Raw genomic sequence first — 26,563 nt, forward strand, 5'->3', positions numbered from 1 at the left:
GGCGGGCCAAGAAAAATATCAGAAAGGCAGAGAAGAAGAATGGTGAGAACAGTCAAGGACAATCCACAGACACCTCCAAAGAGCTGCAGCATCATCTTGCTGCAGATGGTGTCACTGTGCATCGGTCAACTATACAGCGCACTTTGCACAAGGAGAAGCTGTATGGGAGAGTGATGAGAAAGAAGCCGTTTCTGCACGTACGCCACAAATAGAGTCACCTGAGGTATGAAAAAGCACATTTGGACAAGCCAGCTTCATTTTGGAAGAAGGTCCTGTGGACTGATGAAACAAAGATTGAGTTTTTTGGTCATACAAAAAGGCGTTATGCATGGCATCCAAAAAACCCAGCATTACACGAAAAACACATGCTACCCACTGTAAAATTTGGTGGAGGTTCCATCATGCTTTGGGGCTGTGTGGCCAATGCCGGCATCGGGAATCTTGTTAAAGTTGAGGGTCACATGGATTCCACTCAGTATCAGCAGATTCTTGAGAATAATGTTCAAGAATCAGTGACGAAGTTGAAGTTACGCCGGGGATGGATATTTCAGCAAGACAATGATCCAAAACACCGCTCCAAATCCTCAGGCATTCATGCAGAGGAACAATTACAATGTTCTGGAATGGCCATCCCAGTCCCCAGACCTGAATATCATTGAACATCTGTGGGATGATTGGAAGCGGGCTGTCCATGCTCGGCGACCATCTAACTTAACTGAACTTGAATTGTTTTGTAGAAAGAAATGGTCCAAAATCCCTTCATCCAGGATCCAGGAACTGATTAAAAGCTACAGGAAGCGACTAGAGGCTGTTATCTCTGCAAAAGGAGGATCTACTAAATATTAATGTCACTTTTCTGTTGAGGTGCCCAGACTTTTGCACCGGTCAAATTTTGGTTTATTGCATATTGCACATTTTCTGTTAGTACAATAAACCTCATTTCAATCCTGAAATATTACTGTGTCCATCAGTTATTAGATATATCAAACTGAAATGGCTGCTGCAAACACCAAAATATTTAGAACTAAAAATGATTAAGATTAATATGGGTGCCCAAACTTTTTCATAGGACTGTATAGGATTATTTGTGGTTAATGATCTCAATAAATGGAAAACCTGACAAATTCAGAAAGCCCTGGTTAGGGCGAAAAATGGGTACAGGTGAAGTATTCCTTGGTAGGGTTGAGCCAATCTTGAGATCTCAGAATGAATTTTAAAATCCGATTTTCGATCATTTTCCAGCCGATCGCGATCGTGAAATTTGCTCGATTGCCAATCAGAATCCAATCTTTCCCGATCCCAATCGCTGAACCCTATTCCTAGGTGAAGATTCATTTGTTACAGAGAAAATTGATAAGCTTCCTAAACCTAGCGTGTCTCCACCATTTACAAACCTTCCAGGATAGGCCAGGAGGATTGAGGGGGGAAAAAAAAAAAAAAAAGATTATTCAGCTGGTTGTCCCTGTATGGGAACAAATGCCACACTATTATTGTGTTGAACAGTGACAATTTACAGAATTATCATCATGCCTGGCCTGCAAGCTTAAAATAATAATAATAATAATAATAATAATAATAATAATAATAATAATAATAATAATAATAATAATAATAATAATAATAATAATAATAACTGATAAAATAAAGAAAAAAAAAAGATCCATTTAAAAAAATAATAATAATAAAGCCCTATTTATCACCAAAAACAGACAAAAAATATTTGAAAAATCCAAAGATTAGACAATATTAACGCTTTTTTTTTAAATGGCTTTCTTAATATCTTTATTCCTCAGACTGTATATAATGGGGTTGACAAAAGGAGTAAACACAGTATATAGCAGGGAGAGGATCTTATTCATGGTCGATGTTTGTCCTTTTATTGGAGGAATATAAACACTGAATATAGTCCCATAGAATATGGAGACCACAATGAGGTGGGAGCTACAGGTGGAGAAGACTTTCTGTCTACCAGTACTGGATGGGATCCTTAAGACTGCCCGGACTATAGAAGTATAAGATACTACAATGATGGTGGTCGGAGTTAATAGAATTGGAATACCTAATACATAAATCTCCAACTGAGAAATGAAAGTGTCAGAACAAGAAAGTTCTATCAAGGGAATCAGGTCACAGAATACATGGTCAATAACATATGAGCCACAAAACTTTAGCTTTACTGTTGTTATGAAGTGCATCAAACCAGTGGAAAGTCCAAGCAACCAACATATGTGGCTGTTTACGTGAAAAGGGCCCAGATCGTCAATACTAATTATAGAGAAAATAGTCCAAAACATATTTGGGTAAAAAAATCACAATTTTGTTTTATGCAAAAATTTTATTTAAAAATATGTCAATTGTGCTTTCAATAAAATTTTTTTTGCTGTTTCGGACAATGTTACACCATAACCGTTACAATGATACCAAGAACTCCATATCGACAATGTGGGCCCTTTTCACATAAACAGCCACATATGATGGTTAATATCACACAATGGACTCTTGTCATTATAGAAGTGTAACGGAGGGGGTTACAGATGGCCACATATCTGTCATAGGACATCACTGTGAGAAATACACATTCTAAAGATTCACTGGAACTGTAAAAATAAAGCTGAGTGATACAACCAAATAAAGTAATGGCCGCCCCATTATTCAGTAGGATGTGGAGCAGGTTGGGGACAATATCGGTGGTCACCAAAATATCACTGATGGAGAGTTGTGAGATGAAGAAGTACATTGGGGTGTGGAGGATCTTACTGGTGGACACCAGGGTGATGATCAGGAGGTTCCCACATATTGTTCCCCAGTAAACCACCAGGAGAAGACAGAAGAGAGAAATTCTTAAATGGTGAACAATTTGAAATCCCAACAAAAAAAACCCATTGACCTCCGTCCGATTCTTCTCCTGTGGGCAGAACAGATGGCAGATACAAGTTAAACATATTTGTGTTTTATAAAATATAGAAATGCAGCAAAATAAACTTTCACACTTTTCGAAAAAATTCTTTTAACCTTTACACAACTTGTACTTTTTATTATAGTTGCATCTTGTTGTTTCTTTTTATACGTTGGTATTTTATTGATACATTTTATGTGATAATTATAAAGTTATTAATATCCTAAAGAACAGATTCTATCACATCCTGTATACTGTAGAGGTAATTATACACAATCATGTTCAAAAATTTTTTTATGTTGCAAAAAGATTAACATCAATTTACTAAAAAGTCAATATGAGACAGTAAATATTTACTATCACATTTTCTTTTCTTATAAATTATGAATTTCAATGAGAAAGGAAAAGAAATCCTTTACCAGCAATATCCTTATACATAAAGATTAAGTAGATTAAATTAAGTTTTTGAGATATTTTTGATGCATTACATAACGCTTTATCTACCAACACTCCTATCAGATATGTCTTTGATTACTAAATTCATTTTCAGATTCATTTTCATAAACACATAATAAATGAAATATTGCACTAAAATTACCACAATCGTTCCATACGAGCTTTACATTGAATATCAACAATACGATTTTTCCTTCTAAATTCTGAAATAAAATATTATGTAATGATTATTTACCTACCAACACTCACATCAGATATTTCTTTGATCGTGGCATTCATCATCTGATTAGATTCTTTTCTCCCGATCTCTGGAGATATTGGTGATGATGTTACACGGCAGTGTAGTCGGTGTACATGGCCATAAAGCAAATAAATGTCAGCCATTACACGGTGATATTTATGTACAAAATGAGGGCAAGGATCCAGATAGAATCACTCCAAGGAGATCTCTCAGCTATTATTGGATAAGACTCCAGTGTTCTGCTCAATGGAGGATTAAAAAAAAAAATCTTTTCTGCATTAAGATCTAAGAATATGAACAACAAACTTTAGTTATTCTACCAAAAGTTTCCAGTTAACTCAAACTTCATTGAAAACTTATTACTACCGTTCTACTTCAAGCAGATGTGTCCTACATAGTGTAATATGGAAAGTGACAGTGATTGGGCGTTATCTAGGGGTACAGCCCTTTGCTAAGGAGGATGGTAACAGTCAACGTAAAGGAGTTCTCCTGGAAAAGGACAAAAAAAGTAAAAATTTTAATTAGTATAGTCCCCACCTCTGACACCAGCTGCCTCCTCTTAGTAAGATGCTGGGTTTTGTTTTGCCTCCAGATGTACGGTATGATTTTGAAATAGGTCACCCCTGCTCTTCTCTAGGTAAAACCTATCTTGGACAAGTTCCATGGTGATGCAGGACCAAGTCCTTGCAGAACTTGACACCCTACTTTCTGTTCAGGGTGTGTATCACGCTGGCAGGATTTCTGAGCTACTGACCTGAATCAGACTAGAACCCATTAGTAGAAATCATTCAGGAGGCCTACTATACAGCTCAATACAAATATTATTGGCTTCAACATTTGCAAATTTCTACAATTACACTAAGACACATTTTTTCCAGTATTTGCCTGCTGCCTGGCCTTTATCTGGGACTGACTCTGTCCTGTGGCCCTCTCAGTAGCCAGAAAACTCACTCTCGTCTTAGACCAGGTTGGTGATGGGGGCCCTGCAGTGACAGTAAGGAGACAGGACCAGGAGGGAGGATAGTTGTCACCCAGTGTTAGGACTGTGCGGCAAGTGCGGCCAAGGGATTAGGGTTGCAGCCTGTTCTGCTGTTACTGCTTTTTCCAGCATAGCAGGGGGTTAATTCCATTGCAGCCCATAGGCATGGTCAGTTTCCTTACTAACAGGGGTCTCAGCCTATGAGCACCTGGCTTGTGCACCTGGGCTGGCTGTTCAGGACCACCTTCCCTCCATTAAAGGAGGGAGGTTTGGGCAGCCCGGTGCTCTAGTCTCAAATTCCATATGGTGCACGTCTGTGCAAGACTTTAGTTTTGGCAGCAAGCTGCCTAGTTAGGTAGGTAGTGAGTATCTCCACCCTTTACTTAAAATTGTGGGTATCGTTTCCTTTAGTATTGTGGGAATCTCCTAACTTAGGCAGGCTGCTACCTGTGGTGCTCCACAGCAGGTGACTGTGGCGGGTGCGGCCCAGTAAGCTACAGGGAGCACACCGTCATGGTTTGTGTTCGTCTTGCAGTGCAATAACTGCAAGACTTTATAATTCATTTATGGCTGCTCCGTCCTGCAGAGAACGTATCTATTTAGTTTCTTTGTTTACCCAGAGGGTGTTGTAGCCCGGAAAAGACATTAATTGTCGGGCCTTGTTCACACTAGGGTGCGCTGCGGTTCAAAGCCCTGCAGGTTATTGTTTGTTTGGTTGGTTTTTTTTAAGAACCTGCTGACTGTAGAGCCCTGCCTCTGTCCCTAAATGTTATGTAGACTAAACTGAGTAGTTTGATATATATTCTACTTGTTTATTATATGGGGAGCATGAGGTTCTGTACATTGTCTATCTGTAGGTAGTTATGTTAGTGTACTATACCACTCTTGCAGGGGTTGTGAGTCTTGGTTCCCAATAATCCCTTTAGGTCAGGAGCCCACCAGAGTATTCACATATTACAGCCTATTACTGACCATGTCTGCAATATTACTAGAAGATGATGGAGGAGCACAACTTCTCATCTTAGCTGCTCCTCCATCTTCTGATGTTTATGCAGTTATGGTCACAGAAATCTTGTTAGGCTGATACACAGTGTGAACTGAAGCCAAAGTGTGAAGCCCCCAGCCCTGTCCCTTTTCCCACACGGGGAGGGTCAGAATAAAACCCTGAAGGCCTTCTCCACTATCCTTTATGCTCAACGATCTCAGACTCCCATGATACTGCTATCTTTGGATGTGGAGAACGCTTTTGATAGGGTGGATTGGAAATTCCTAGATGTGACCCTCTAGATAGGTTTGGGCCCCACTATGCTCACCCATATGTATGCTCTATACAACTCTCCACAAGGCCAAATATGGATTAATAGTACACTCTCCTCCCTCCTGACCATCTACAATGACACCCAAAAGGGCTTCTCCCTTTCCCCTATATTCTGGCTATCTGACTTAATACAGAAATCCAAGACCTAAGTGCTCTTTCTCTTCATCACCCACCCATTGATAACTATTCCATCTCTACTCTGCAAAATCGCTATCTATAGCTGTTATAGCAATTACAAGTACTACTATCCCCACCAACGCCGCTGGTGCAAAGGCTCCTCCTTTTGCTTTTTCTGGTCTCTGGAAGCAATTAAATACCTGGGAGTACACCACCCATGCCATCTATCCAACACTTACTTACTCTTTCCCTGTATTGAGTACCCTCCAAGCTGGCTAAAATCTCTGGGACACAAAAGGATTTTCATGGCTGGGTCACATAAACCTATTGAACATTAATTTACCTCCCTGACTCTCTACCTCCTGCAAACAATCCCCATCGACCTGCCCAAAGAATTTATCTTAATGGTCCATAAAACCTTTTCCTGATTTTGGGCTTCAAAATGTATTAGACTATCAAAAAAATATCTTGACCAGACCCAAACAGAGAGGAAGTCTGGTCAACCCAGATCACATTAATTACTATTTAGCTGCAGTCACCATGCACTTCCTTGAGTGGCACCACTCCACTATGCTCCCTTCTTCTCACTGTCCTTCCATGGCTTCATAAATACCACAGGTCAGACAGAGCTACTCATGATCTTCCCTATGTCACACACAAAGTGCTTGGTGTGTGTAGACTCCATGATGCTGTCATTTGTCTGCTCACAAACAATGGTCCAATGACTTTTATATCGGGCAATACAGACTTTTCTTCAGCTCTACATTTAACTTTTCTCTCCCACTCCCCAAGTCAGTCAGGCCTTAGGTTTCACTGGGTACTTTCCACCTCATCCCTACTCTCTTGCTTGTCCTAGACTTTCAGGTCTTAATTGATCAGTGCTTGAGCAGGTCTTTATAAACCATTCCCTTCTAAACCTGAATTTCTGATAAATTTGTTTGTACTCCAGTTTGTTTGTTGACCTTGCTTTGATCATACCTATACTGACCTCTGGCTCCATTCCTCGATTCCTCTCTGACTTACGATTTTTTTCTGGCATTCCAAATTGTATTTGACTATTGGTTTGATTTTCAGGACCAATTTTTGCCTTGTGATTTGGTTCTTCATTTCCTTGTCAGCTGTTGACCATGATTGTTGGGGTTGGGTCGCAGTCCGTTCCTCTGCTGTAGTGTCTTGCTGGCTGTCACCCTTTCTCTGTTGCTGGCAGCGCTTCTTAGCAGGGGTTAATTCCTTTGCTGCAGATGGGCGATGTCTGTCTGATGGCTGACAGTGGTGTCAGCCCATGAGCGCTCGGCTTAGGCAGCTGGGCTAGCTGATTGGGACCGCCCTTCCTCCATTTAAGGAGACAAGTTTGTCAGCCCGCTGCCCTAGCCTCATTTCAAAAATGTCTATGTGGGTGCAGCTAGTGGTGTCTTAGCTGCATTTGTGTCTTGCCTGTTTGACCCTGCAGCAGTGTGTGTGTTGTGTCTTTAAGTTTGTGAGAGTGGGTCTCCCTTCCCTAATTTATCCATTAGTCCTCTCTCTGCCTGTGTACCTTGCTAATAGGCCTTAGCAGGCAGCTGCTGTAGGGTGTTGCTCAGTGAAGTAACTGGGGGCGCACAGTCTCAGTCTAGCACAGGCCTGTTACCTAGACTTAGATTCCTTTAGCGGCTGCTCTGGGCTGCAGAGGCCGCCTCTTTAAGTTTATCGGAGAATTACCCAGATGGTTGTGTTGCCCGGAAGTGACACTAAAGCTTAGTTCACACATGAATACCGTGTGGCGTAATTTGGTCTGGAAAAAAACTACTTCCTAATTAGGAAGTGGTGTTTGGAACTTGAGGCATTTTTTGGAGCATTTTTTGGAGCAGTTTTTGGTAGAGACCGCTTCAGAAAACGCTTGGCGGTTTTTTCTTCCCGGGCAGTGAATGGACTGTGAAAAACCGTGTTGCGATTTTTTGGTCATGGTTTCTGCCACCCTTTCACTTCTTTTGACTTCCTGAGGTGGAATCCGCCTCAAGAAAAGTCATGTCGCTTCTAGGAATTCTAGCGTGCTCCATAGACCACCATTGTGAGGAGGCGGATTATGACACGGATTCTGTGGCATAATCCCCCCCCCTCTCTGTGCCTGTGTGAACAGGCCCTAACTGTCAGGTCCAGCTCACACCAGGGTAGTTCTGTGGTTCAGAGCCCAGTTGGGCTCCACAGGTTATTGTTTATTTATTTTTTTAGTTAACCTGCTCATCATAACTCTCTGCTTCTGTACTGTGCGGTTTTGGTATTTGGCTTCTGCTTCGGATCACTTATATGTAGTACAGTCAGCGCCGCACCGCCCATGAGGCGACCTGAAGCGGCCGCTTCAGGCGGCGCTATGCCAGGGCCACGGGAGGGCAGAATTTTTGCTGTCCTGGACTGGCTTAGCGTCACCGTGTCTGCAGCCCAACACGGGAAGCGAGTGGTGTATTGGGGCAGCCCTGCTGGATGCAGCGCTGCTCCAGTGGCCACCCTTCACACTCAGGCAGAGAGCAGGTCCTCTCCCTGCCTGCTCTCTGCCTGCGAACGCCGCTCGCTCCGCTTGGCCACGCCCCCTTTCTGATTGACCCAACCCCCTTCCACTCAGCCCCTCCCCTTTATTGTGACACCACCACCACCACCCCCACCCCACCCCCTCCGCTCCGCCTCTCCTCCGGGGGAGGGGAGGGCGGCTTTCTGACGCCGCTTCAGGTGGCAGAAAGCCCAGGTTCACCCCTGAGTACAGTTAACTGTTTTGGAGACAAATCTGGTCTTAAGATTCAGCAAAAACTATCTCTTCTTGCAAGAAGCTCTGGTGAAAGCGTGATGTCGGGCACATTATTGCAATGGTTACCTGAGTTGAACTAGAGGATAAATCATCTTCTCTCCTTCTCTCTCTTTCCCCATAAGTTTAAAAAACACATCCGTATCGGCCTCACACTAGTCGCAGCTAGATCCGTTATTCCTAGGTTATGGAAGTCCACCTCTCCCCCCCCCTTTATGATGTCTTGTTTGCAGGAAATACTCTCATCATATGGAAAATCTCCTTGTTGGAATTAAAACAGGATGACCATGCTCACCAACAACCATGGCTCCTCTGGAATATCTTTTATTATTCTGACAAATACCATTGCGCTTTCCCCGCCCCTCCTGACTAGACCCTCTCCCTATCCAATAAATCACATTCTCTGCTTTTACCTAGTTTATTCCACTCTCATCTCTGTTTTGATATATTTCTTACTTAAATCATCAGTATAAGCTAATAATAATAATAATAATAATAATAATAATAATAATAATAATAATAATAATACATTTTATTTCTATAGCGCCAACATATTCCACAGTGCTGTACAATTTGTAGGGTTCAAGTACAGACAGAAAGATACATAACAAAGAAAGTCATTTCACACAATGGGACTGAGGGCCCTGCTCACAAGAGCTTACAATCTATGAGGTAGAGGGGGTGACACAAGAGGTAGCAGGGGCGGCATTGCTTATGCAGAGGTCAGACAATTCTGTAATTGAGGTGACTGTCATTACATAAACATAAAACTTTATGAGCCGTCACCAGTCATGTCATGTAACATGTGGATGGAGCTTGGACAGATAAAGTTATCCTGAGATGACATCATATCATGTGGGGTAATGTGAGAGCGGGGACAGAGGAGGGTTAGATTTTGGGGGATTCTAATTATAGTACAGAAGGGTTTACATTAGGACATGTGATCGGCCGGTCTGATAAGATGCGTCTTTAGTTTGCATTTGAAACTGTAGAAGTTGGGAGTTAATCTTATTGTCCGGGGTAGAGCATTCCAGAGAAGTGGTGCAGCTCGGGAGAAGTCTTGTATACGAGCGTGGGAGGTTCTGATAATAGAGGATGTAAGTGTTAGGTCATTGAGTGAGCGGAGAACACAGGTTGGGCGGTAGACAGAGATGAGGGAGGAGATGTAGGGAGGTGCAGCATTATGGAGAGCCTTGTGGGGGAGGGGGAGAACTTTATATTTTATTCTATAATGAATAGGCAGCCAATGTAGTGACTGGCACAGACCAGAGGCCTCGCTGTAGTGACTGGCACAGATCGGAGGCCTCGCTGTAGTGACCGGCACAGACCAGAGGCCTCGCTGTAGCATCTAGCCTGATAGATGAGCCTGGCCGCTGCATTCAGAATGGATTGTAGAGGGGAGAGTTTAGTGAGGGGAAGACCGATTAGTAAGGAGTTACAGTAGTCAAGGCGAGAATGAATCAGAGAGACAATAAGTGTCTTTAGTGTATCTTTGGTAAGGAAAGGGTGTATTCTGGAGATGTTTTTGAGGTGGAGGTGACATGAACGTGCGAGTGATTCAATATGAGGGGTGAAGGAAAGGTCTTCGTCAAATATGACCCCGAGGCAGCGGGCATGCTGCCTAGGAGTTATAGTAAGGCCTGAGACTGCAATGGATATATCAGGGACAGATCTGTTAGATGGTGGAAACAGTAGTAGTTCAGTCTTAGAGAGATTTAGTTTCAGATAGAGTGAGGACATGATATTTGAGACAGCAGAGAGACAGTCACTGGTGTTCTGTATGATTGCAGGGGTGATGTCACGGGAAGATGTGTATAATTGGGTGTCATCAGCATAAAGATGGTACCTGAAGCCAAATGTGGCGATGGTTTGTCCAATGGGGGCTGTGTAGAGAGAAAAGAGCAGGGGGCCGAGGACCGAGCCCTGAGGAACCCCAACAGCAAGGGAAAGAGGGGAGGAAACAGAGCCGGCAAATATGATACACTGAATGTGCGGTCTGAGAGATAAAGAGGAGAACCAGGAGAGCGCAGTGTCATTGAGGCCGACTGAGCGGAGCATAGTGAGGAGGAGATAATGGTCAACAGTGTCAAAAGCTGCAGAGAGGTCCAGAAGAATAAGAAGAGAGAAGTCACCAATGGATTTAGCCATTAGGAGATCATTGGAGACTTTTGTGAGAGCCGTTTCAGTAGAGTGCAGAGCGCGGAAACCAGATTGTAAGGGGTCAAGCAGAGAGTTAGCAGAGAGATAGTGGATTAAACGAGAATAGACCAGGCGTTCCAAGAGTTTAGAGATGAAGGGGAGGTTAGAGACGGGTCGATAGTTAGCAGCAGGGGATGGGTCGAGGGAGGGTTTTTTCAGTAGCGGGGTTATAACAGCATGCTGGAAAGAGGATGGGAAGATTCCAGAAGAGAGAGAGAGGTTAAATATTTTAGTAAGGTAAGTCGTGACAGCAGCCGACAGAGATTGGAGAAGGTATGAGGGGAAGGGGTTACTACTGCAGGTTGTAAGGCGAGATGACGAAAGTAGTTGGGAGACTTCCTCTTCTGTAACAGGTTCAAAAGATGAGAATGGACAGTCTGAAGTGTGGTTGGTGAGGGGATTGTTGCTATGGTAGGTGGTGGGATCAATGCCACCTGGGAATTGTGCAGTTATTTCCTGATGGATCTTATCAATTTTAGCATGGAAATACGTGGCCAGGTCATCAGCACTAAGGTCTGTGAATGGCGTCTACACCTTGGGTGTGAGTAAGGAGTGAAAAGTTTCAAAAAGCCTTTTAGGGTTGTTGGAGAGAGAAGAGATGAGGGCGGTGAAATAGTCTTGCTTGGCAAGGTAAAGAGCAGAACTATGCATTTTAAGCATACATTTGAAGTGGAGGAAATCTGCAGGTGAGCGTGATTTTCTCCAGAGACGTTCGGCAGACCTAGAGCATCGCTGAAGAAATCGTGTCTGTGGCGTGTGCCAGGGTTGCTGCCTCCTATGTGGGAGTTTATGAGTGGAGGGGGGAGCCACCTCATCCAATGCATATTTACAGGTTTCATTATAGTGACCGGTGGTGTCAGGATCTTGTTTTGTTAAACTCTTTTTTGCCAGCAGTCAAGATGGAGTTTTTTGTGTTTCCTGCCTGTGACTTACCCTGGTTTCCTGATTCTGATTATTTAGCATGTGTGTTGTGATTACCCAAGTTGCCTAAGTATTGGTTCCAGAAGCCTGTCTTCTACCAAGTTCCTTAAGCTCTAACTGACTGTTCCAAGTTGGTTATTCACCTGCCAAATTGGTTGCTACCTGTAACTACTACCACCAGCAAGTCCTCCTGCTACCAAAGACTTGCCATCCACCTGGTCCATAGGAGCCGTCGAACTACTGGCCCCAGCAAGTCCTCCTTCTACTAAAAGACTTTGCTATTTACCTGGTCCATAGGAGTCATGGAACCACTGCCTCCAGCAAGCCCTCCTGCTGATAATAGCGTGTTAGTAGTACTAAGGAATAGCCCAGCTGAGCGTGTCAGTAGTACTAAGGAATAGCCAAGCTGAGTGTGTAGGAGATGTAGGAGAGCTGGCAGATATGCAGCAGACTAACACGCTCAGCTTGGCTATTCCTTAGTACTACTAACATGCTCAGCTTGACTATTCCTTAGTACTACTAACATGCTCAGCTTGACTATTCCTTAGTACTACTAACGTGCTCAACTGGGCTATTACACTAAGGAATATCCGAGCTGAGCGTGTTAGTAGTACTAAGGAATAGCCAGCTGAATGTGTAGGAGATGTAGGAGAGCTGGCAGATATGCAGCAGACTAACACGCTCAGCTTGACTATTCCTTAGTACTACTAACATGCTCAGCTTAACTATTCCTTAGTACTACTAACGTGCTCAACTGGGCTATTACACTAAGGAATATCCGAGCTGAGCGTGTTAGTAGTACTAAGGAATAGCCAGCTGAATGTGTAGGAGATGTAGGAGAGCTGGCAGATATGCAGCAGACTAACACGCTCAGCTAGGCTATTCCTTAGTACTACTAACACACTCAGATTGGCTATTACACTAAGGAATAGCTGAGCTGAGCGTGTTAGTAGTACTAAGGAATAGCCAAGCTGAGCTAGTCATGTTAGTACAGAAGGAGTAGCTGGAGGGATGGTTGGGTGTAGTGCACAGCTCTTTCATCTCTGGTGTCTGGAGTAGCCGGGCTAATCACACGGACTCTGCTATATCTCACTATAGAAATGCATTGACCAGCATTGATTGGCCACTGTACGGGCATTCGGCCAATCAACACTGGCCAATACATTCCTATGGGAAAAAGTCAGCTTGGGCATATCGCAAGCGGACAGGAATCTCAACCAGATAGAGCCCCAAAGAGCTGTGTGAGTGACATTCCCCCCTAAATAAAGGTAATCCCTAGCTAACCCTGCCTGTACATCTGTCCCTGTCTCACATTCATATAGTTCACAGTCTCAAATAAGTCAAATGGTAAATCCACCATTCGTCTAAATTGGAGGTTATCTGTTTCCGGCCGCCAATTCCTTTTTCCGATTTTTTTTTTTTTTTTTCACTGCCTCCGCTGTCGGGGAATCAAATTTTTAGTGAGTTTGCCACCTGGTGTTCGATTGGAATCGAACACCTCGAACGGCCTGATATTCGATCAAATATCAATTCGATCGAACGCCATTCGCTCATCTCTAATAAGGATCCTAAACCTAGCATGTCTCCACCATATATAAACCTTCCAGGATAGGCCAGGAGCAAAGAGTGCACTTGGGAGTCAGAAAAGAACCTGGATTATTCAGCTGGTTGTCCTTGTATGGAAACAAATTCTACATTAATATTGTGTTGAAGAGTGACAATTTACAGAATTATCATCGTGCTTGGCCTACCAGCTAAAAAAAAACCCTGATAAAATAAAGAAAAAAGATCCTTTTTTTAAAAATAAAGCCCTATTTATCACCAAAAACACACAAAAAAATATGTAAAAAATCCAAAGATTAGACAATATTAACACATTTTCTTTATGGCCTTCTTTATTCCTCAGACTGTATATAATGGGGTTGATAAAAGGAGTAAACACAGTATATAGCAGGGAGAGGATCTTACTCATGGTTGATGTTTGTCCCTTTGTTGGGACCATATAAACACTGAATATAGTCCCGTAGAAGATGGAGACCACAATGAGGTGGGAGCTACAGGTGGAGAAGGCTTTCTGTCTACCAGTACTGGATGGGATCCTTAAGACTGCCCGGACAATAGAAGTATAAGACATTACAATGATGATGGTCGGAGTTAATAACATTGGAATACCTAGTATATAAATCTCCAACTGAACAATGGAAGGGTCAGAACAGGAAAGTTCGATCAAGGGAATCAGATCACAGAATACATGGTCAATAATGTTTGAGCCACAAATGTTTAGCTTTGCTGTTGTTATGAAGTGCATCAAGCCAGTGGAGAATCCAAACAACCAACATATCATGGTTAAAATCACACAATGGACTCTTGTCATTATAGAAGTATAGCGGAGGGGGTTACAGATGGCCACATATCTGTCATAAGACATCACTGTGAGGAGAAAACATTCTAAAGATTCACCAACACTGAAGGTATAAAGCTGAGTGATGCAACCAAAGAAAGTAATGGCCGCCCCATTATTCAGTAGGATGTGGAGCAGGTTGGGGACAATATCAGTGGTCACCAAAATATCACTGATGGAGAATTGTGAGATGAAGAAGTACATTGGGGTGTGGAGGATCTTACTGGTGGACACCAGGGTGATGATCAGGAGGTTCCCACATATTGTCCCACAGTAAATCACCAGGAGAAGACTGAAGAAGAAAATTCGTAAATTGTGAATAATTTGAAATCCTAAGAGAAAAAACTCATTGACCTCCGTCTGATTGTTCTCCTGTGTGTAGAACAGATGGCAGATTCATTTCCAGATTCTTATTATATTTTGCGGTTTCTCCCGGTTCTCTGGAGATATTGGTGATGATGTTAGCGGCAGTGTAGTCGGTGTACATGGCCATAAAGCTAATAATTGTGAGACATTAACTGGTGATATTTATGTGTAATATGAGGCTGCGGTGCCAGGTAGGATCACTCCCGGGAGATCTTTCTGCTAGTGTCTGATAAGTCTCCAGTGTTCTGATCAATATAGGATACAAAACAAAAAATAAATAAATAAATAAATTAAAAAATATTCTTTCATGCTTTAAGATCTAATAAAATACAAAAAACAATATTAGTTATTTTACAAAAAGTCAAACAGTCTTTGTAAAGGGGCTCTCCTGGAAAAGGAACATAAGATACCAACTGGATCCTCTTAGTAAGATGGCGGAGGTTGTTTTGCCTCCTGATGTATGATTGTGAAATAGGTCACCTCTGCTCTTCTCTATATAAAACCCATCTTGGACAAGTTCCTTGCTGCTGCTGGAGGAGATGCGGGAGTAGGACTAAGTCCTGGCAGAGCTTAATACAAGACTTTCTTTCCAGACTGACAGAATTTCTGATATACTGACCAGTATCAGACTGGGGTGCCGAGGACCCACCAGTAGAAAACATTCTAGATGCCTACTATAAAGCTCAATACAAAATAATGGCGAACCATTTGCAAATTTCTACAACTCCACTGACGCACATTTTTTCCAGTATTTACCTGCTGCCTGGCCCTTATCTGGGACCGATTCTGTCCTGTGGCAGGTAAAGATGGGTGAATGGGTTTGCAATGAACCAGACTGAACCCATATAATCCAAATTGTTCAGTTTTTAATGAAACCCAACAACTTCAGTTTCGTCTTGGACTAACCAATATGGCCACCACCACAAGTGAATTAATATACTAAAGAGACCCCAGAGTATAATAGGTGGAAGCTCAGGAGATTCGTTACAATAAATAAATAAATAAATAAATATATATTGGGGATTTATTATTGTATAAATACCCCCCTTACTTTCTACAAGTGTAACCTCTGTACTGTAAATGATAGTTTTGATAATTTACTGGATCCTACATTTATGAAGTGTTCCGTGTATGGCTTTCCTAATGTCCTTATTCCTCAGACTGTATATAATGGGGTTGACCAATGGAGTGAACACAGTATATAGCAGGGAGAGGATCTTACTCATGGTGAGGGTCTTTCTTTTTGTTGGGACGACATAAACAGTGAATATAGTACCGTAGAAGATGGAGACCACAATGAGGTGGGAGCTACAGGTGGAGAAGACTTTCTGTCTACCGGTACTGGATGGGATCCTTAAGACTGCCCGAACAATAGAAGTATAAGACACTACAATGATGGTGGTCGGGACCATTACAATAGGGAAACCTATTACATAAATCTCCAAGTGGATAATAAAGGTGTCAGAACAGGAAAGTTCTAGTAATGGGACAACATCACAGAATAAATGGTCAATGATGTTTGAGCCACAAAAGTCCAGCTGTGATGTTGTTATTAAATGTATCAAACTACCAGAAAGTCCAAGTAACAAACACATGATGGTCAATATCACACATAATGTACTTGTCATGATAGAGGAGTAACGGAGGGGATTACAGATGGCCACATATCTGTCATAGGACATCACTGTGAGGAGGAGACATTCCAAAGCTTCTACAGCACCAAAAAAATAAAGCTGAGTTATACAGCCCATAAAAGTAATGGTCCCCCCATTATTCAGGAGGATGTGGAGAAGGTTGGGGACAATATCTGTGGTTAATAAGATGTCACTGATGGAGAGTTGTGAGATGAAGAAGTACATTGGAGTGTGGAGGATCTTACTGGTGGACACCAGGGTGATGATCAGGAGGTTCCCACATATTGTCCCATAGTAAACCACCAGGAGAAGACAGAACAGGAACATTCTTAAATCTAGACTACTTTGAAATCCTAAGAGGAAAAACTCAGTGACCTCAGTCAGATTCTTCTCCTTTGTCTACAAAATATAAAAGATACAAGGAAAAAATAAAAATTAAATAAAGTCACTTTTTTTATTTAACCATTTAGATTTACCTCTATGTCATCGCAGTGCACGCTCCCCGGTGGACTTTCACCATATGATCTGGTCATGCCCATTCTTACAAAATTTTTGGTAGGAAGTCACAGATGGTTGGAAGTGGTGGAGACAAATGTCCCTTGTACGTCTGAAGTAAGACTCTAAGGTATGTTTGATGAAGAGTATTGGGCCCATCGCACCAGAATCCTGTTATGTAAAACCCTATTTATGGCTAGAAAAGTGATAGCCCCTGGTTGGCTGGATCTGCACTAATGGCCAAGCTCATAAATGTCATCACCCTCTACAAGAAGCTTCTTTATAGACAAGGAAACTTGCTGAAGAAATTCAACAAAGTATTAGACCAATGGAGTGAAGTTACAGATCCACGGTGAAACTAATCGAGTATAGGACCCTAATTCAGACTCTGGTCTTCCATGTGCCATCACAAAGATTAAAAGATTGTATTATCTGAATTTATTGTTTCTTTTGCATTTTAGATACTGGTTGTGATATATCTACATTATGTATTATACCTCGATGCCCTGACTTTCTGCCCTCCTCAGGACCTCTCAGAACACCATGTTATGTTATTCACATATAGATGGATGGTTGGACACATATTATATCTTCTGAATTATCTACCTCTCCATGTATGTGTTAGATTTAGGAAAAAAAAAATCACCAAAGTCAGTAAGATTCATAAATTACTTATCAACAATCTCAATTTTTCTCCTCAATTTTTAATTACAATAAGAAAAGACAGAAATCTCTTGACCTACAGCAATCTGATACATCTCTGAAATTTAGGAATAATCTTTGGAAATCTATCTATCTATCTATCTATCTATCTATCTATCTATCTATCTATCTATCTATCTACCTAATGTTACAGAATGATTTACCTACTGACACTCACATCAGATATTTCTTTGCTCTTGATATTCATTTTCTGATTCTTCTCCTTATTCCCCCTTGCTGCTCCCGGTTCTCTGGAGATATTGGTGATGTTAGATGGCAGTGCAGTCAGTGTACATGGCCATAGAGCTAATGAATGGGAGGCATTAGCTGGTGATATTTATGTATAACAAGAAGCCGTGGTGCTGGGTAGAATATTCCCCGGTAGACATCTCTGTTATGGTCTAATAAGTCTCCAGTGTTCTGATCAATGGAGGATACAAAAATAAAAAATATGTCCATGTTTTAAGATTTAAGAAAATACAAAACCAATATTAGTTATTCTACAGAAAGTCAAACAGTCTGTGTAAAGGGGCTCTGCTGGAAAAGGAAAATAAGACACCAGCTGGTTCTTCTTAGTAAGATGGCGGACTTTGCTTTGCCACCAGATGTATGATTGTTAAATAGGTCACCTCTGATCTTCTCTATGTAAAACCCATCTTGGACAAGTTCCTTGCTGATGCTGGAGGAGATGGTGGAGCAAGACCAAGTCCTGGCAAAACTTATCACTAGCCTTTCTAAGACTCTTTCTTGTCTTAGGCCAGGGTTCTCTTTGCTCTGATTGGTGATGCGGTGACAGTAAGGTGACAGGAGGGAGGTGTTACGTTCAGCAGGATACTTAAAAAAAAAACTAAATAATAATATCCTGTGGAGCCCAACTGGGCTCTGAGCCTCAGTGCTACCCTGGTGTGAACAAGACAAACAACAAGACAAACAACAACTAAACAAACAACTAAGCAGCTGCTTAAATGAATTCTAGAGTCTTGAAGTTACTCCACAAAGTATGACCCTGTGCTCCCAGTAGCTTCCTGGGCCCCACTCACTACAGCCACCTGTTGTAGGAGCACTACAGGTCTTAGACTAGCTAACGTAGGAGTTCCCTAGGCAATTACTAGGGAGATGGTTCTAACTAAAGCCCTAACTAAAGCTTACTGCCAAACTAGATTTTGCACAGACGTGCACAGTTCTGGATTTAGGCTAAAGCATTGGGCAAACAGACCTGCCCCCCTTAAATAGAAGGAAGGTGGGTCTAAACACCAAGACAAGGTGCCCATGCCAGGCGCTCATAGGTTAGCAGCACCGTCAATCAGAAGACCGGCCATGCCTATTGGCTGCAAGGGAATTAACCCTATACATGCTGGACTGAGCAGTGACAGCAGAACAGGCTGCGACCCTGATCTGCTGGAAGCACCTGCCGCATAGTCCTAACAGGAGGATAGAGGTCAGCCTGCCCCTGTCCCTAGATGCTGTAAATGTGCATGTGCCGGCACTCATTACATAGATGTGTCAGTGAACGGAGAGGGGCTCAACTCATTAATAATGGAAATAATTGCAGCACGCTTATATTATGTGATTATGAAGTCCAATTTTATTAATATGTCCGATATATGACGTTTCGGTTATGACCACTTTCATCACATCTCTGAAATTTGCATACATCTGTATAGTAAGTATATGATTATACAGATAATAAGTATAAAACCTCACATTTTTTTCTTTTTTACAAGGGGACAAAGAAAGAAATTCACCCATCACGTGTTAAGTAATTTCTTCCAACTATGGAAATGGCTCACATGTGAATGTAAACTCCTACGTGGGGGGAAGAGCTCGGAATTGCTGGAATTATTTTCAGATGCCATGTCATTTGAATGGGATTGAAAGATGTCTGGCCATGAGCGGTGGTGAGCGTTTTATGCTTTCCCCCGCAAAACCGTTTTTTAAAAAAATCGGACACAGTGTCGGACATGCAGTACTCTGCGTCCGGTTTTTAAAATAACGGTTTCGCGGCGGAGAGCATAAAATGCTCACCACCGCTCATGGCCGGATCTGCTTTGTCAGGTTTCCGTCTTCTGCATGCAGAAGACAGAAACCACAGAACAAAGACCCGAATGCTGGTGTGAACCTAGCGTAAAGGGTGGGGGAGTAGATTTTAACAAAACATTTCTCAATCTAGAGAGGTGTGATAAATCAAGAAACAATTCTTAGTACAGTCGATTCGAATAGTATTTGAAACATAGTTTCAAATACCTTGCTCCCATAGGAATGAATGGAAGCGGCCGAACAGCAAGGGGTTGAGTGCCGGCATCTTCCATTCATTCCTATGGAGCGAGGTATTCGAGACTATAATTTCGAATACTGTTCGCTCATCTCTAGTCCTTAGTGCAGAGTCCAGATTTGGATAGATTTATATCACACCTTCTATATCATCTCTTCTACCTCTGGACATGGTAGACAGATATTTTTTATACCAGATACTGGACTATCTCATGGCATCTACCCCTCCCCACCATATATTTATTATAGGCCAAAATGCACACAGGTTTCAATATGGATGATGTGATACCACCTATGTGGACTGGTGTACAACTGGCATTATGAATAGATGTCAATATCAGGACGTATCTACAGAGACAAGCACAGAATAATCCATCCGATAATGTTTTTATTCTTTGCTTGTCCGAGTGGATGATGATTGTGAAGGTCCAGCTCTGATCTCCTGGCGCCTCCTATGTTGTAGATTGCCAATGCACATGACCAAACAGAAAAGACGCCGAAATGTATGGGACAACCTGTTGAGGGCAGAGCGTAAATATCAAAAGACGCTAGTAGGACAAGATTTAATGGAATTTTTTATTTTTTTTTTCAAATGTAGAATGTGAGCCCCATATAGTGATCACAATGTACATTTTTTTTCCCTATCAGTATGTCTTTGTAGAATGGGAGTAAATCCATGCAAACACGGGGAGAACATACAAACTCCTTGCAGATGATGTTCCTGGCGGGATTCAGACAGAGGATTCAGAGCCACTGTGTTGCCCCATTTAATGGAAAATCCTTCGTACAATTCATGTAGTAAAGATAACTAGACCTACTGGATCCGACTCAGTGTCCAGGCTAGTTCCCTAGCGTAACCTCTGGACTGTAAATGATAGTTTTGATCATTTACTGGATCCTACATTTATGAAGTGTTACGCGTACAGCTTTCCTAATATCTTTATTCCTCAGACTGTATATAATGGGGTTTACTAATGGAGTGAACACAGTATATAGCAGGGAGAGGATCTTACTCATGGTGAGGGTCTTTCTTTTTGTTGGGACGACATAAACAGTGAATATTGTCCCGTAGAAGATGGAGACCACAATGAGGTGGGAGCTACAGGTGGAGAAGGCTTTCTGTCTACCAGTACTGGATGGGATCCTTAAGACTGCCCGGACAATAGAAGTATAAGACACTACAATGATTATGGATGGGATTACTACAAAAGGGAAACCTATTACATAAACCTCCAATTGGATAATAAAGGTGTCAGAACAGGAAAGTTCTAGTAATGGGACAACATCACAGAATAAATGGTCAATGATGTTTGAGGCACAAAAGTCCAGCTGTGATGTTGTTATTAAATGTATCAAACTAACGGAAAATCCAGGTAACCAACACATGATGGTCAATATCACACATAATGTACTTGCCATGATGATGGAGTAACGGAGGGGGTTACAGATGGCCACATATCTGTCATAGGACATCACTGTGAGGAGAAGACATTCCAAAGCTTCTACAGCACCAAAAAAATAAAGCTGAGCTATACAGCCCATAAAAGTAATGGTCCCCCCATTATTCAGTAGGACGTGGAGCAGGTTGGGGACAATATCTGTGATCAACAAGATGTCACTGATGGAGAGTTGTGAGATGAAGAAGTACATTGGAGTGTGGAGGATCTTACTGGTGGACACCAGGATGATGATCAGGAGGTTCCCACATATTGTTCCCCAGTAAATCACCAGGAGAAGACAGAAGAGGAACATTCTTAAATCTAGACTACTTTGAAATCCTAAAAGGAAAAACTCAGTGATCGCAGTCAGATTTTTCTCCTGTGTCTACAAAATATAACAGATACAAGGAAAAATAAAAATAAAATAAAGTCACTTTTTAATTTTAACCATTTAGATTGAATTTAGTCGATATAGTACATGGGTTATTACATGGGAATCTTGGCAGCAATGTACATCGAGATTAAAGAACTATATCAAAGAACTGATCCAACCGACCCAAAAAAACACTACTAAATAAATACATAAAGTGCCTTTACTATATACATTTATATGACTGAATTGCTCATTTTTACAAGATTTTTGGTATGAAGTTGCAGATGGTCGGAAGTGGTGGAGACACATGTCCCTTGTACTTGTGAAGTAAGGCTCTAGGGATTGCTTGATGAAGAGTTTCAGTCCCACCGCACCGGAACCCTGTTTATGCCTCGAAAATGATAGCCCTTTGCTGGATGGATCTGCATCAGTCACCAAGCTCACCAATGGCATCACTCTCTACAAGAAACTCCTTTATAGACACAGAAACTTCCTGAAGGGGGTGGTTAGCACTGCAGCCTTGCAGCGCTGGAGTCCTGGGTTCAAATCCTGCCAAGGGCAAAAAACCATCTGCAAGGAGTTTGTATGTTCTCCCCGTGTTTGCATGGATTTCCATCCCATATTCCAAAGACATACTGATAGGGAAACATGTACATTGTGAGCTCTATGTGGGGATCACAATCTTTCTAAAGAAACTTCCAGAAGATAGCCAACAACATATGGGACTAAAGGACTGAAGTTACAGATCCACGGTGACAATTGTAACTTTCCTTTCATAACAAACTAATTGTTCTTTTGTCCACAAAAAGGCAAGACTACTGCAATAAATATTAAAAATTTGCCCAAACTTTATTAACAAAAATGTTAAAACACAGATGTTCAATAGAAAAAAAGAGAAGAAGGAAAAAACACACACAAATGGACCAACATACAGGTAAGTATTAGAGATGAGTGAGTAGTATCCGATCGAGTAGGTATTTGATCTAATACTATGGTATTCGAAATACTCGTACTCGATCGAATACCACTCGCTATTCGAATGGAAAAATTTGATGCAGAAGCAGCGTTGATTGGCTGAATGCTATACAGTCGGCCAATCAACGCTGGTTCTTCTCCTACCTTTAGAAGTCTTCTCCGTGCAGCTTCCCAGTGGCATCTTCCGGCTCTGAATTCACTCTGTCAGGCATCGGGCCTGGGCAGAACCGACTGCGCATGCCTGTGCTACAAGAAAATGGCCACTTTGACTGTAAACGGCCATTTTCTTGTAGTGCGGGCATGCACAGTCGGCTCTGCCGTGGCCTGATGCCTGACAGAGTGTCTACAGGGTATGTGTTATATCCCGATGCCCTGACTGTCTGCCCTCCTCAAGACCTATGATCACATGTAAATGGCTTGACCATAATAAAATTATAAAAAAAAACAAAAAAAAAAACTACAAGATTAGATAAAAAAAATTGCCAAAATAATTCAACAAGATTCATAAATTACAGATCAGCAATCACAATTTTTCTCCTCAATTTTTAATTACAGTAAGAAACAACAGAACCTTGACCTACAGTAACCTGATACATCTCTGAAATTTAGGAATAATCTTTGGAAGTATTCATATGTTACAGAATGATTGATCTACCAACACACATCAGATATGTCTTTGCTCTTGATATTCATTTTCTGATTCTTCTTCCTATTCCCCCTTGTGTCTCCCGGTTCTCTGGAGATATTGGTGATGTTAGACGGCAGTGCAGTCGGTGTACATGGCCATAGAGCTAATGAATGGGAGGCATTAGCTGGTGATATTTATGTATAACATGAAGCCAAGGCACCAGGTGGAATATTCCCTGGTAGACGTCTCTGTTATGGTCTAATAAGTCTCCAGTGTTCCGGCCAATGGAGGAAAATAAAAATAAACCATCTACAGTGTAATCCCGGAGTCGTCATTCTATCATTTATTACAATATATAAAATAAACTTTTCTACAAAAACTCTCCATGTAGCCGAAACCTCTAAAGACCACTAGAAATAACTACAATGTTTAGTTTTGACTTTATAACTAGGGTTGAGCGATCAGGATCGGGATCGGCTGGAAAATAATCGGAAATCGGATTTTGAGATCTCAAGATCGGCTCAACCCCAAAAGTTACTTTTCCCATAGAGAAGCATTGACTAGGGTTGAGCAATAGGTATTGGGAAAGATCGGATCCCGATCGGCGATTGAGCAAATTTCACAATCGCGATTGGAATCGGCTGAAAAATGATCGAAAATCAGATTTTAAAATTGATCCTGAAATCTCAAGATCGGCTCAACCCTATTTACAACAATTGTTCCTTTAGTTCCTTTGGTGATCCAAATTCTACCAATGCCCTACACCCAGCATACAGTTATATTACCCTCTCTCTTTTATCTACTCATTTGGTTTTCTCTACTGTCTAAATATACATCACCTCTCTAATGATACACAACCACCTCCCCCCCTCCCCCAACCTTCTCACCCCCTTTCTCACATGTACTTCTCCTTACTGCTGTGGATATACCGTATACACTTAAGTCATGTAACCCTACATTGTAAATGGCAGGAGATGAGGAGACTATAGGAACCGCTAAGCTGTTGTACAAAGGTTGTTTATTTAAGACAGGCGCGATGTGTTTCATGGATACAAATTACTTCCTCAGGCCCAATAACTAAACATTAGCTACTTATGGATTAAATAGCCATAAAACGGAAATAGACTTTAATGTCATGGTAGGTAAGTATCACAGGAGATATAAAGGGTCTTGAAGTAGTTGGCTAGATTAGACTATGGGATTGGACCACAAATGAGTCGCTGGTGAGAGAAAACCAAGGCGCCGAGATGATGAGGAACGTGAATGGTGTATGTATGCTATGCTGGTGTATGGGAGACTTTCCTGAAGTCATAAGAAAGTGGGGGCAGGGGATTTGGTGGCTCAATTAAGTGGAATAAATACTTTAGCAGCGAATAGTAGCTGGAACCACAGTATTTATGGTAATTGGGGGGGAAACTAGTTAAAGGGAATCTACCATTAAAATATTTTTTTTTGCCAATCACACGTTGGAATAGCCCTAAGAAAGGCTATTCTTCTCCTAGCTTTAGATATCTTCTCCGCACCGACGTTTGATAGAAATCTTGGTTTTCGTTGGTATGCAAATGAGTTCTCTTGCAGCACTGGGGGCGGTCCTCAGCACTTAAACAGCACTGGGGGCGTCCCCAATGTTGCAAGAGAACTCTCCAGCGACGCCTCCATCTTCTTCAGGAATGGCCTCTTCACGCTTCTTCTTCTGGCACTGGAGGTAAAACTTCTAGGCCTCGGGCAAAGCCAACTGTGCATGACACTGGCCACAAGAAAAATGGCCGCTTACACAGTATCTAAAGATAGGAGAAGAATAACCGAAAAATTGATTTTAATGGTAGAATCCCTTTAAGAAAGAGACCCATTAGGGCTAGTAGCATAGACATGCCGCAGACTTGATCTAGGACCTGCTGTACCTGCTCCCAGAGAGGGCTAATCTCCTCACAATCCCACCATATACAGTATATATATGTACTGTTGGCCTTGTGACAGTGCCAGGCACATAGGTGCAGCTTCTGATGAGTACTTGGGTATGTGTACAAGTGTCTTATACCACAACCAGTTTCTACAAGGATTCCTTCAGCCGTACACAAAGGGAAGGACCCATGGAGTGTTTATAAATAGAGACAATGTCCTCAAGTAAGAGGTCAATCTGTAGTTCAATTTCCCATGCCCAAATGTACGATGAAGGTGTGTGCTCATGATGACATACTAGAGCGGGGTATAGGACAGGTAGAGGTTTTTTTAGGCTTTCTCTGAAGAGCTTCTCCAACCTGGAGGTAGTATGTGGAATTGTTTCGGATCACAGCGCCCCCCAGGTAAGCTGCGGGTATTGACTGTTATGTAAGGATGTGAGATGAGGCAAGGCCTGGAGAATGAAGGGACGACTCCATCTATAAGTATAGAATCGTAGGGTAGGTGATGGATTGGCATTGGTATCAGAGGGACGGTATCTATGAAATTGAATTAAAAAAGGACTAGGCTCTGCACAGAGATAATAGAGGAGGAGCCTGGTGAAAAAGAAGAAGAAAAAGTTCAGTAGTGCTTGTTTAGTGAGTTTCTATGGGAGCCACAACGTTTCTGTGAGGGGGAGACCAGAGGAGACTATTCCACTGATACGCTAAGTTTGGGTGTGTGAGGTATGAACCAATCAAGTGTCCGGGAGAGTTGTGTTTCATGGTAGTAATTTTCAATGTCCTTTAAATCAATGCCGCCATGTTTACCAGTCCTGGACAACATATCAAAGCAATAGAGATGAAGGAGTAGTGAAATATTCAATATTCGATATTCGATTCGAACAGACCCTCAATATTCAACTATTCAAACGAATACCAAATCCAATTATAATCTATAGGGAAAAAATGTTCGTTTCAGGGGAAACCACAATTCGACTAAGGAGGGTCACCAAGTCCACTATGACACCTCAGGAAATGACGCCAACACCTCTGCAATGCAACTGGGACAGCAGGGGAAGCAACTACACACTCCAAACTCAATAGAACCTCTATGAAAGTGGAAAAATACCTGGAAACCTTCTTTCCTCTACATTAGTATGGACAGAAAGCCAAATTGTAAGCAAAAGAAACATCATCATGACAACCACAGATGGAATAGGCAATGGGAAATCCAACAGTACCCCCCTGACCTGTCATTGTTTATGTGTGTGTAATGTGGTGAGACCTCCAAAAATAACTTTACTGGCCCTTGACGTGAGCCCTTCCAAATTAAGTTAGAGGCTCTTAAGCTGAGCCATACAAATATGTACTTTTCAGGCCCAAGGGGTAAGCCCTCCCAAACTTAGCTTCAGGCCCTTGGGGTGAGGTGAGCCTTGTACCAGCAGAGATTGAGGCCCTTAAGGTGAGTTGAGCCTTGTACCAGCAGAGTTTTAGGACCT

At 42.0% G+C, this 26,563-nt stretch overlaps 4 protein-coding genes and 1 long non-coding RNA gene across 5 annotated transcripts in view; 1 reads left to right on the forward strand and 4 right to left on the reverse strand.

Moving 5' to 3' along the window:
* Positions 1 to 26,563, forward strand: part of LOC142202337 (uncharacterized) — a 652,408-nt gene that overhangs the window by 165,108 nt on the left and 460,737 nt on the right. The window lies entirely within an intron of this gene.
* Positions 1,761 to 3,631, reverse strand: LOC142202319 (olfactory receptor 1468-like). The gene is made up of 3 exons (XM_075272382.1): positions 3,602 to 3,631; positions 2,474 to 2,905; positions 1,761 to 2,228 (listed from the first exon to the last, which is right to left on the reverse strand). The coding sequence occupies exons 1-3, from the start codon at positions 3,629 to 3,631 to the stop codon at positions 1,761 to 1,763; spliced, it is 930 nt and encodes a 309-aa protein (XP_075128483.1).
* On the reverse strand, positions 4,064 to 15,407 carry LOC142202320 (olfactory receptor 1500-like). Its single transcript, XM_075272383.1, has 3 exons — positions 15,402 to 15,407; positions 13,775 to 14,673; positions 4,064 to 4,082 (listed from the first exon to the last, which is right to left on the reverse strand). The coding sequence occupies exons 1-3, from the start codon at positions 15,405 to 15,407 to the stop codon at positions 4,064 to 4,066; spliced, it is 924 nt and encodes a 307-aa protein (XP_075128484.1).
* LOC142202321 (olfactory receptor 5G9-like) lies at positions 15,765 to 16,840 on the reverse strand. Its single transcript, XM_075272384.1, has 2 exons — positions 16,778 to 16,840; positions 15,765 to 16,700 (listed from the first exon to the last, which is right to left on the reverse strand). Exons 1-2 carry the CDS (start codon positions 16,838 to 16,840, stop codon positions 15,765 to 15,767), a joined length of 999 nt encoding a protein of 332 aa, XP_075128485.1.
* Positions 20,658 to 22,009, reverse strand: LOC142202323 (olfactory receptor 5G9-like). Its single transcript, XM_075272389.1, has 2 exons — positions 21,956 to 22,009; positions 20,658 to 21,593 (listed from the first exon to the last, which is right to left on the reverse strand). Exons 1-2 carry the CDS (start codon positions 22,007 to 22,009, stop codon positions 20,658 to 20,660), a joined length of 990 nt encoding a protein of 329 aa, XP_075128490.1.

Source organism: Leptodactylus fuscus, chromosome 5 (genome assembly GCF_031893055.1).
Source record: "Leptodactylus fuscus isolate aLepFus1 chromosome 5, aLepFus1.hap2, whole genome shotgun sequence".
Lineage (NCBI taxonomy): Eukaryota > Metazoa > Chordata > Amphibia > Anura > Leptodactylidae > Leptodactylus > Leptodactylus fuscus.